At 41.7% G+C, this 12,957-nt stretch overlaps 1 protein-coding gene across 1 annotated transcript in view; it reads right to left on the reverse strand.

Annotated features, from left to right (window-relative positions):
* Positions 1–335: 335 nt before the first annotated feature.
* si:dkey-21a6.5 (proprotein convertase subtilisin/kexin type 5) overlaps positions 336–12,957 on the reverse strand; it is a 64,541-nt gene continuing 51,919 nt past the window's right edge. The window contains exons 7-9 of the mRNA XM_068029829.1: positions 9,962–10,074; positions 9,061–9,217; positions 336–2,497 (exon numbers count right to left, since the gene is read on the reverse strand). Coding sequence (XP_067885930.1) covers positions 2,331–2,497; positions 9,061–9,217; positions 9,962–10,074 — 437 coding nt within the window. The 3' untranslated portion in view covers positions 336–2,330. The remainder of the gene's footprint in view (positions 2,498–9,060; positions 9,218–9,961; positions 10,075–12,957) is intronic.

A 12,957-nucleotide genomic window follows, 5' to 3' on the forward strand; every position in this document is an offset into this window, starting at 1 on the left:
ATGGTCCCTGACCCATCACAGCAGCACCCATCTCTCCCAAAGCTGCTGAGGCTTCTGATTGCTATGGGAGCCCACAAAGCTGGCAAGCAGAGAGGTGGAGGTGATCTCTGGGAAGATTGCTGAGCCAGTCTCCGTGCCAGCACATGCAGGTTCAGGACCCTATTTGGTCCCGACATTGGGATCCCAAAGCCTGCAGTAAAATCCAGCCCATAATGTCTATTAGCCATTGTTGGGGGGGGGGGGAAACCTGGTTATTTCTCAAACTGCATCACACACACACTGAAGCATCTCTGAACTGTTTGGTGGGGGTGGGGGAAGAAATAAAAGCCTGGTCCTTTGTTTCATTTACACAATTTAAAGTTTATTAATTTTTAAAAAAATAATTACAGTTCAAAACATTATGCACTTTCCCACAGGATTCAAGGCTCACCTTTGTGGAAAGTCAGCATTGTACCATGTTTAAAAATCAATTAGAGAACCATCACTTCCTCCTTTCAATCTCTTTTTTAAAAAAATGATTGAACAGAGATCACTGATGTCACTGGAGTTAAGAATTTGTAAGGAGTTCAGTTAAACATGCAAACACCCAAAACCACCACATTTACTGTTATTAATACAGTATTGATTTCAGTTTCTCACTTCCGACCAGAAATTCTGTTTAAGTAATCTCAAAGCTGAATCTCTCCTCCCAAAATGTATGGTTTCCATATCATAAAATTTTTAGATAGTGTCTGATCAGTGAATTATTTCAGTGACTTACATGAACAAAAAAAATGGTTGAACGTGAGACTTGGAGAGACTGATGTGGATGTTTGGGAGCAGCAGGGTTGATGGGATGTGTCGGTGGAGGTGCGGGGGGGTGGGGGGTAAGCAAAAGATGATTTTTAAAAAATAAATTGAGCTTAATTTCTTCTTAGCCGGTGAAATCCACTCAATGCCTGCAAGTTATTACAAGATACAACTGATCTAAGAAAACACACAGTTCCGAAGAGTTTATCTGTAACTAACTTCACATTTGAGAGCAACATTATCAGACATCCAGCCTCACTGCCAGCTCAATCCAGTTTATATTGCCACGGTGCCATTTTCTAGCAGGCCCTGGCCAGCCTTCCTACAATACCAAAGATCCACAAAATAAGTGGGAATCTCCTACAGCTGGAGGAAGGTAAATTGGAAATTTCACGTTTCTAATTGCAGCCAACAATGACGAGAGAACTGTATGTTTGCTGTTGTCTAGGCACTTTTAAAATTTCAAAAAACTCCATGAACTTTCAGAAGGAAAATGGACAAGGGGCAAGGAAGAGAATACTTTTTCCACTCACTTATGTAGGCTATTACATTACTTTACAACACCTTTTAATATACATCAGCCACAGTCTTACAACAAACTAGTTTACATTTAAACATTCCAAACAAACAATGTTTTATATAAAAAGGGTTCACAAGAGCAAATTTAAAATCCAGCTTACCAAGAAAAAAAAAAAAATTACAATTTGGACAGCAATGATTCCAAAAAGGAAATCTATTGTGATATGCCATGCTTTCACTTTGTACCAATGATCCATTAGTGACATGGGTGCAAAGTTTTATATTTCATTCAGTTACTATCCTGGAAGAACTGCCAGGATGCAATTTGCCAAGCTGAAAGTTAAAGAAGCACCCCATCCCACCTTCCAAAATAAAAACACACTTATCAACAGGTCTTGCTTGGAAAAATGCAGTTAAGGTGCAATAGTTTCAGTAAATTGTTTCTACTCAAAACAGAAAAATTCTATTACCAAAAAAAAGGCAAATGCTTTTTTGTGCAAAATGCAAAAATACAAAATATATCTTCATTTTTGTGTCTCAACTTTATAGTCTCAAAGAAGTGAATTTGTGCACAGTTTTGGGTGCAATTTCTTCATCAAATAAAGTTGACTTGGTGACATGGAGACAATCTGCTGGTGCAAGGGGCGAGCAGTCAACTTCCAACCAGAAATTCAATTTTCAGACAACTATTAGCTGCTCAACTCCATGGAATACCACTGTATTTCATCCAGTCTTTTAGACTGGTATTGTCAGAGATGGATGCAACAAAACAGTCCTTCCGATTGATCGGATTGAAGGTACCTTACCACCAGCAAACAACTCAATTGTTCCTCTCTTCTGAAGGAAATAGGCAGGTGACAATGGACAACAAAAGACACCATATAAAAAGTTGCATGTGATCCAGAATGCAAGGACTTGCAATGAATCAGGAAAGTGTGGTTCCACAAGGCACTGAAGATACACATTTAAAAAAAAATGTGCATCATGTACCACCGGTGCCAAAAGGGATCATGGGGCCATAATTACCATCCTGCGTACACTGGTTCTCTATCCCAGGAGATTCCATAAGACGGGTGAGGTTCCTGACCAGGGAATGGCTCTTTGTTCAGTAATGGGGATCGCACTGGGTCCACTGGTCTGACTTTCTTTTTGTGACGAACAATTATTACAGTGATCATCAGCAAAATAACTGAAAAAGAACATGAAATTGATCAGAGATGGAAATATACAAGAGCACAACTAGTAATAGACAGCACTAATATTTCATCTGGTCATTTTTCTTTGTAATTTCTTTTAAATAAAAAATTATAAAAGCAATTCTGAAAAATTAAGAAAACTCTTTCCGGTCACTCAATACCAACTAACCTGTTTGCTTCTTGTAACAAACGTAAAATACAGTGTACCCACTTATAGTTTACTTTTAATAGGACAGGTTTTGTTTCTCAAAAAAAGAGAAAGTCACTGGACAATCCTTTCGAGATGTTTAGAAAATATCTGGAGCAGACCAAGACAGGTATAAAAAAAGGTATTCTGGACAAAGTTGTGCCAACCTTGCTGACAGACAGACAGACATTCATTTTAAAACTAACCTTCTCAGCACAGTGGCGCAGTGGTTAGCACCGCAGCCTTACAGCTCCAGGGACCCGGGTTCAATTCTGGGTACTGCCTGTGTGGAGTTTGCAAGTTCTCCCTGTGTCTGCGTGGGTTTTCTCCGGGTGCTCCGGTTTCCTCCCATAAGCCAAAAGACTTGCAGGGTGGTAGGTAAATTGGCCATTATAAATTGTCACTAGTATAGGTAGGTGGTAGGGAAATATAGGGACAGGTGGGGATGTGGTAGGAATATGGGATTAGTGTAGGATTAGTATAAATGGGTGGTTGATGGTCGGCACCGACTCGGTGGGCCGAAGGGCCTGTTTCAGTGCTGTATCTCTAAACTAAATTCCAATTCTATCATCTTCTGATGTTGCTGACTAGGTAATGCAAAGCTAAGGCAGACCTCCAGTACCTCAACCCAAGCAAGGGGTCACTGATTTAACCAGCATTCTTGGGACATTCTCACCTCCCCCACTCTAAACCCAGGGACCAGAATCAAACTGTGGAATCTTTATTGACACTATGTGGTACAGACCCAGGACTAGGTGAAATCCAGAAACTTTTTAGTCTGTTCTGCTCAATATTGAGAAATCTGCAGTGCATTTACTCATTGAGGCATAAACTGAGCTCTCAACAGCAATTGAAATACAATGTGCAGGGCTGGTAATTGGTTAGGAGGCATGAGACAGAGAGTAGCGATAAAGGGAATGTACTCTGATTGGCAGGATAATGACAAGTGGTGTTCCCCAAGGATCTGTTCTGAGGCTTCAGTTTTTCACCATATATAATCAATGACTTGGATGAAGAGCAAGAGCGCCAATGATGCCAAGTTACAAGGTACAGTAAGTTGTGTAGATGGAAGCAGGAAGCTACAAAAGAGACGCAGAACATAAGAGCAGGGAGGTTATGATGGAGCTGTATAAAATGCTAGTTAGGCCACAGCTAGAGTACTGTGTACAGTTCTGGTCACCACACTAAATGCAATATCTCCAAATTTGCAGATAACATAAAACTGGGTGGGAGGGCGAGTTGTGAGGAGGATGCAGAGAGGCTTCAGGGTGATTTGGACAAGTTGAGGGAGTGGGCTAATGCATGGCAGATGCAGTATAATGTGGATATATGTGAGGTTATCCACTTTGGTAGCAAAAACAGCAAGGCAGACTATCTGAACGGCTATAAACAGAGAGGGGAATATGCAGCGAGACCTGAGTGTTCTCGTACACCAGTCGCTGAAGGTAAGCATGCAGGTGCAACAGGCGGCAAAAAAGGCAAATGGTATGTTGGCCTTCATAGTGAGAGGATTTGAGTACAGGAGCAGGGATGTCTTGCTACAATTATACAGGGCCTTGGTGAGGCCACACCTGGAATATTGTGTGCAGTTTTGGTCTCCTTATCTGAGGAAGGATGTTCTTGCTATAGAGGGAGTGCAGCAAAGGTTTACCAGACTGATTCCTGGGATGGCAGGACTGACATATGAGGAGAGATAGAGTCGGTTAGGATTATATTCACTGGAGTTCAGGAGGAGTGAAGGGGGAATCTCAGAAACCTATAAAATTCTAACAGGACTTGACAGGGTAGATGCAGGAAGGATGTTCCTGATGGTGGGGGGAGTCCAGAACCAGGGGTCATAGTCTAAGGATACAGGGTAAACCTTTCAGGACGGAGATGAGAAATTTCTTCACCCAGAGAGTGGTGAGCCTGTGGAATTCGCTACCATGGAAAGCAGTTGAGGCCAAAACATTGTATGTTTTCAAGAAGGAGTTAGATATAGCTCTTGGGTCTAAAAGGGATCAAAGGGTATGGGGAGAAAGCAGGAACAGGCCATTGAGTTGGATGATCAGCCATGATCATAATGAATGGCAGTGCAGGCACGAAGGGCCAAATGGCCTGCTCCTATTTTCTATGTTTAGGAAGGATGTGATTGCACTGGAAAGGGTGCAGAGGAGATTCACCAGGATGTTTCCTGGGTTGGAGTATTTCAGCTATGAAGAGAGACTGGATAGGCTAGGGGTGTTTTCCTTAGTGCAGAGAAGGCTGAGGGGGGGACCTGATTGAGGTATACAAAATTGAGGGACATTGATAGGATAGATAGGAAGAAACTTCTTCCCTTAGCAGAGGGGTCAATAACCAGGGGGCATAGATTTAAGTTAAGGGGTAGGAGATTGAGGGGGGATTGGAGAAAAAAAAAAAATTCACCCAGAGGGTGGTTGGAATTTGGAACACACTGCCTGAAGGGACGGTAGAGGCAGAAACCCTCAAAATTTTATTTAGAGGAGCACTTGAAAAACGCCATAGCATACAAGGCTATGGGCCAAGTGCTGGAAAATGGCATTAGAATAGATAGGTGCTTGATGGCTGGCAGGCCTGTTTCTGTGCTGTATAACTATGACACTGACAAACAAACTGAATGAATGGGCAAAACTGTGACAGATGGAATTCAATATGGGGAAGTGAAAGGTTTATCAAAAATTTTTTATTTACGGCAAGGAAATAGAACTGTGGAAGAGCATTTTGGTGGTCCTGATACACAAATCACAAAAAGCTAGTGCACAAGTCCAATAACGCTAATGGAAGATTGGCTTTTATCTCAAAAGGGCTGCAATACAAAAAAAAAAAAGAGAAAAAAAAAAAAGTGATGCTTCAATTTTGCTGAACCTTGGCTGGACCTCAGAGTGCTATGTGCAATGCACCAGAGGAAGGATCTGTTTGGCCTTGGGCAGAGTATGACACAGATTCAGCAGAATGTTGCCAGGGTTAACATGAGGACAGGTTGTATAAACTTGGCTTGTATTCCCTTGTGTTTAAAAGGTTTAGGCTGATCTGATGGGAGGTCTCTAAAATGAGATCAGAGGCAGTGGAGCCATTTTCCCTTTGGTGGGTAATCCAGAACAAGGGGGTGCAATCCTAAAATTAGAACAGGAATTAGGGATTTCAGTTATGGTGACTACAGATTGTTCACTTTAGCTCAGAGAAGGTTAAGGGAAGATTTAGGGGACTTGATCAGAGTAGACAGGGAGAGAACTGGATATAGATTTGAAAGGTTATGGGGAAGGGAGAGTGGGACCAATTGGATAATTCATGCATCAACAGCATGTAAATGGAGTGGAGGTGCAGATCAGCATTAATTTAAGTGAACTGCAGAATAGTCTAGAGGGGCTGAATGGCCTAATCCTGTTTATGTTGGTCAGACATAGTTATCTTCCCACTGGATCACATCTGAAGTTTCCAGGGAAAAGGGGAATGCTGAGCCAAAGTTAACACCCAAGTCAGCACTTCACCATTCCACTCAACCACACTAAACTTGAACCGAATAGCCTAAACTTGGCCACCATAGTGCACTAAGTCACATACTGTAAAGCCCATGAGCCTCAAATTAATTAGAAACACTGACCACCTCTGCCAAACTAAACTGTGCAGCTAGGCCTGTATTAAAACACTGCCTCCCACTACCCCAAGCTAAGTTACCAAAGTTTTTGACCCGTTAGTCCAACACCTGTTGTGGGGAAGTTACTAGAATCTGTTATTAGAAACAGTGACTGAGCACTTTGAATATGAACTGATCATGGATTTGTAGTGGTGGAATCTTGCATGAGGACCATTTACCTCCTTTGAAAGTGCTATTCAATTAGTCCCACTCCCCTGCTCTTTCTCCATAGCCCTGCAAAATTTCCCCTTCAAGTATTTATCCAATATCCTTTTGAAAGTGATTATCGAATCTGCTTCCACCATCCTTTCAGGCAGTGCATTGCAGACCATAACTCACTAAAGATTTTCTCTTCATCTCACCTTCGATTTTTGCCAATTACTTTAAAAAGCTCATTGTTGATTACTGATCCTTCCGCCACTGGTATTTTTGCATGGTCAGCTGTGGCTCAGTTGGCTGCACTCTTGCCTGAATCTGATGATTGTGGGTTCAGATCCCATTTTGGGACTTCAGCACATAAATCAAGGCTGACACTCCAGTGCAGTACTGAGGGTGTGCTCCACTGTTGGAGGTGCTGTCTTTTGGATGAGACATTAAACCAAGGTCCCATCTGCACTTGCAGGTGGACATAAAAAGATCCCATAGAACTATTTCGAAGAGTAGGGGTGTTATCCTCGGTATCATGGCCAATATTTATCCCTCAAATCAACATCACAAAAACAGATTATCTGATTCTCACATTGCTATTTGTGGGAGCTTGTTGTGCACAAATTGGCTGCCATGTTTTGTACAAAAGTATTTCATTGGCTTTGAAGTGCTTTGGGACATGTGGTGGTCATTAAAAGGTGCTATATAAATGCAAGTCTTTTCCACTATCCTTTTGAAGTATATATGCAATTCTATCTCATTCTCCCTAAATACTTTGAAGCACCTCTATTAACCCTCAACCTTCTCAGCTTGAAGAACAATCTCAGCTTCTAGTTATGCCTAATTAACCTAGTTGAATTTTTGTGAGGACACTGACATGATAAAGGAAGGAATGTCAATGGGTCGCATTAAAGTTCCACACAAGAGACTTAAAAAAAATGAAAATTCAGCAATTCAAGGAGAAGGTCCATCACCTTGCGATGGGCAATAAGTGTAGCCTAGTCAGTGTCACCCATATCCAAAAGAATAAAAATAAAAAGGGATGAGGCAGTTAGGGAAGCCTGGTGCTCTTGCAAATTAATGGCCTGGATTTTCCAGCTTTAATGAGAGCCAAAATGTCAGCATTCTCAATCGTTAACATGTGAAACTGGCAGCAACTTCAGGCATCCACACTTGTGTGGTTAGACATGGAAATCCAGAAGTTGCTGTTTGTGATACCCCACTCTTCCACAAGGTGCACTGTTGAAGTCCTTGCTTGGAAATCTCAGAAGAAATCACTCGATTTGATGTGAACTTCCACTTTTTACATCATTAGTCTCGCTGTAAAAACCTTGAAATGGTTACACCTTGTTGAATGAGGTGTAATTGAGTTTTTAAGTGGTGTACTAAGTCATAATTACTGCAGAACAGCAACTCTGGCCCCAAAAGCAATTTTTTACTGAATGCTAAATTTCTCCATTATGAATTGTTTGACAGAACAGAACTTAAGTATTGCTGAAAATAGAGACTTTAGTCGAAGCTTTTCATCTTGCACTCATCAGGACAATTCACAAGAATACCAATGTAAGGGAAACAAATTTATACTGTATGAAAAGAGAACTACGAAATGTATGAAAAACTTTGACTATTTTTAGCAATTCTCCATTATGATTAAAAATACATTTTTAAAGTACCAATTTTAAAAACAAAATCAGTTTCTACCTTAATCCCATGTATACATCCCAATCTTTATTTCAGTCCCTAAAATGATTAGTTAGGTGAAGGATAATCAGTGTTTTTGCTTCCTGATTTGCAATCTGAGAGAATTTATAAGTGCAGTTGGCTGTTTAGCCCGTTTGATGAAATCACCTTTGCTGGACGTCAGAGATTCCTAATAGCTGACAGCAAATGCAATTATCAGGAAAGGTAAAGTCCATTGCCACAGAGACTGCTAGATCTTTGTGGATAGCTTTCTTCGAGATCAGTGACAAGCATCATCATTTCGCTGCTAACCATAAAATCTTGGCCATAAATATCCCAGAAGCAAAAACACAGGTCCAGGACAGGCAACACAAGTAAAAAAAAAAAAAAAAATTGAATTCCCTTCTCTGGGTATTCTCATCCACATATTACTCAGCATCACAGTTAAAAAAAAAAAACTGGCCAGGTTAAAGAGGAACTTCTAGTACAGTTTTTGTTACACTTGGGAGAATTCATAGCTCTAACCGAGCTCTACACAAGCACTCTGCTCTTCCGGGTTGCACAGCATTAACCAAGTGGCAGTGTTTTATCAAACACCATAGTTAGCTCTCCAGTCACCAAACTCCAATAGTTTTAAAAATGGAAGGCTTCCCAACAATCTTATTTGGACTCAACTGGTAGGATCAGACTTCATTTCCATTACTCGCCATATAAAATTCCAATTGCACATCACCAGCATTCCAATACGATAACGGATGGACAGATATTCCCTTCAACTGCTTCAAGGACAAGCATCTTTTGAGATAGAGCAGTGGAGCTGGACACCATGCCTTATTGCAATAAATAGCCATGCCCGAAACTCCTCTTCAAAAGGGAAAGATCATAAGAAATACACGCTGTCAACTCACCGATTGAAAGCAGCACAAGTAGGAATATGGTCAGAGGCGTCAGTATACAGTGATCTCCCGATTTGAGGAAGAACGTTTCCATGCAGTACCGAGGCGCAGTACTTCCAGCTGGACAAAATGCATCTTCTGGACACCTGATCGGAGCTACATCTGGACTCTGGGAAAACAGAAGTCCTCATTGGCCATATTTCAGATTGGGTTGAGCGTCAACTGCCAAGCTTCAAAACTCGAATCACAAAAATAGTTAAAGAATTGATACGGAAAAATTAAACAAAAACACTGCAAATCCTGGAAGATTAAAAAAGGTAGCTGACACTTTCCACAAATGTTGAGAAACTTGCTGTGTATTTCCATTTATTGGATTATGGGGCCTGTGCTCTTTAAAGTATTTTAATGAAGGACTAGTTCCAAGTGCTTTGGAGCATCAGTTTTAATAAAACTGGTAACAAATTATATTGAAAAATAAATGTTCCTGTTTACTCCCAACATCCACACTTACTCTGACATATCACCCAGGAACCACTATGGTTTTAACCAATTGCTGGAGGAGGATATTTACAAAAGCAAAACTCAAACATACAATGATCGCTAAAACCCAGAAGAGGACACCCAGCCTTGTTTATTCTAAAGAATCAGATATCACAGTGATAGAGATTTTTGAGAAGCAGTTTCTCCAACCCACACCCACCCCAAAAACCTACAATGAGTAAACATCATGGAAGTCACACATTCAACTCACTCCACAGTGCTGAAAATTGTGTAACTTTGGAAAATTTATTTTTGGGGATTATTTTCCTCCGTAAACCATAAGCTCAAAACTGTCTCAAAAGACAGACACACACAAAGCTCCCATTCAGGATGGTGTCTGTCCAAATACTCCATTCAAACCAAAATGACTTACAGGGCAATAATGTTGTTCAGGACATAGGTTACAGCTCTCCTGTCCCACCATTGTCTGGTAATACCCAGTTTTGCACATTCTACACAGCAGATCTTTTGATTGCTTGTACATTCCTGCAAAATAAAAGAAACTGATAACGTACATGGAAACATCCAACCGGGACCCAATCATCACTCTCACGCACCATCATGATCTCAAATTCTGATATAAATCTGCCTGCTAGATATCCCCACTGTTCAGTTGGTAACTACACCACATGGCATAGTGCAGAACTACACAGACCAGCACAATCATTAGTTTCATTCCCATTCTGTGAAGCGTTTGCATTGCTATTCTAGTTGCGACAAGCTATCAGTGATGTCAGGAGTGGGGAAATAAGAGAAAAGAAAAGGGACACCACAGCTAATTTCCCTACTCCCAAGCTGGGAATAAGAAAAGGGAAAGAAAAAGGACACTAAGGTGTCTTTAATGCATCGGTGCAGACTCGATGGGCCGAAGGGCCTCTTCTGCACTGTATTATTCTGTGATTCTGTGAAGTAATTTCCTGCTTCAGTAACCTGCACAATCACCTCTCCACAGAGCAGGATTAGGCCCAAATCTGATGAGCTACAGTTACATATCCTATTAAAAAAAACTGTGCCAAGAGGAGGCTCCCAAGATATGGAAAATGGTCCATATTTTTCAGAATTTCACAATTGAAATTGATTGATGGAGGGAGGTGTTGTGCTGTGGGAGATGGTTGGAGGTTCTCATTGCCTCCAATGTGCCAGCTCAGCCTTCAGCCAACTGAGGGAGAGAATATTTGAGGATCAGGATCCTAAGCCCAAGACTAAGAAAGGCAGTGATCCCTGATCCTATATGCTTCAGAGATTTGGTCAACCTACAGTATAGGAACCTAGGAGCAGGAGTAGGCCATTCAGCCTATCGAGCCTGCCCTGCCATGCAATATGATCATGGCTGATCATCCACTTCAATGCCTTTTTCCCACATTATCCCCATATCCCTTTGTTATTGGTATTTAGAAATCTGTTAATCTCTGCTTTAGACTGAGCTTCCACAGCCCTCTGGGGCAGAGAATTCAAGATTCACAAACCGGAGTAAAGAAATTTCTCCTCATCTCTGCCCTAAGTGGCCTCCCCCTCATTTTGAAATGGTGCCCCCTGGTTCTAGACTCCCCAACCAGGGGAAACATCTTAGCTGCTGCATCTACCCTATCTCTAAGCATTTTGTAGGTTTCAATGAGATCACCTCTCATTCTTTGAAACGCTAGATAATACAGGCCCAGTTTCCCCAATCTCTTCATAGGACAGACTGAGCATCCCGGGAACAAGTCTGGTGAACCTGCATTGTACTCTCCCTATGGCAATAATATCCTTCTTAAGGTGACCAAACTGAACACGGTACTCCAGGTGCGGTCTAACCAAGGTTCTATACACTTGAAGCAAGACTTCACTATTGCTGTACTGAAATCCTCTTGCAATAAAGGCCAACATACAATTAGCCTTCCCAATTGCTTGCTGCACCTGCATGTTAGCTTTCAGTGACTTATTGACAAGGACACCCAGGTCCCTCGGCACACCTAAACTATTTAATCTCTTACCATTTAAGAAATACTCCACACATCTATTCCTCCTACCAAAAAGTGGATAACTTCACATTTTCCACATTATATTCCATCTGCCACATTCTTGCCCACTCACTAAGTCTGTCCAAATCCCCTTGAAGCCACTTTGCATCTTCCTCACAACACATATTCCCACCTAGTTTTGTCTCATCCGCAAACTTGGAGATACATTTGGTCCCCACATCCAAATCATTGATATATATTGTGAACAGCTGGAGCTTAAGTACTGATCCTTGTGGTACCCCACTAGTCACAGCCTGCCAACGCAAGAATGGCCCATTTATTCCTACTGTTTTTAAAATCCATGACAGTATATTACCTCCAATCCCATGTGCTTTAATTTTGCTAACAAACCTCCTTGTGGGGGACTTTATCAAAAGCCTTCTGAAAATCCAAGTATACCACATCCACTGACTCCCCTTTATCAATTCTGTCAGTAACATTCTCAAAAAGCTCCAACAAATTCTTCAAATATGATTTCCCATTCATAAAACCATGTTGACTATGCCCAGATTATTATTCAAGTGTTCAATAATCACATCCTTTTAGAATAGATTCTAGCATATTCCCAATGACTGATGTAAGGCGAACATGTCTGTAATTTCCTGTTTTCTCTCTCCCTCCCTTCTTAAAGTGGGGTGACATTTGCGACCTTCCAATCTGCAGGAACCACTCCAGAATCTATACAATTTTGAAAAGATCACCAATGCATCCACCATCTTAGATTTAGATTTATAGAGATACAGCACTGAAACAGGCCCTTCAGCCCACCGAGTCTGTGCCGACCATTAACCACCCATTTAAACTAATCCTACACTAATCCCATATTCCTACCACATCCTCACCTGTCTCTATATTCCCCTACCACCTACCTACACTAGGGGCAATTTATAATGGCCAATTTACCTATCAACCTGCAAGTCTTTTGGCTGTGGGAGGAAACCGGAGCACCCGGAGGAAACCCACGCAGACACAGGGAGATCTTGCAAACTCCACACAGGCAGTACCCAGAATTGAACCCGGGTCGCTGGAGCTGTGAGGCCACGGTGCTAACCACTGCGCCACCCCCACAGCTACCTCTTCCAACACTCTGCAGGCACGTCAAAGCACTGAACTACCACTAGAGGTGCCTCCGCAAGATAGGGAGGCAGTGGTGCAGTGGTAATGTCACTGGACTAGTAATCCAGAAGCCCAGGCAAATGCTCAGAGGACAGGGTTCAAATCAAGAAATCACTTGTGGGAATGGTGTAAAGCCCCCCTAATAGTAACCACATAGTAGGATGGGGTATAAAAAGGAAGAAATAATGGGCGCTTGTCAGAAGTTTTGGACAATAATCATGGGGGATTTTAAATCTACATATATAGACTCGGA

Source organism: Heterodontus francisci, chromosome 1 (assembly GCF_036365525.1).
Source record: "Heterodontus francisci isolate sHetFra1 chromosome 1, sHetFra1.hap1, whole genome shotgun sequence".
Taxonomy (NCBI): domain Eukaryota; kingdom Metazoa; phylum Chordata; class Chondrichthyes; order Heterodontiformes; family Heterodontidae; genus Heterodontus; species Heterodontus francisci.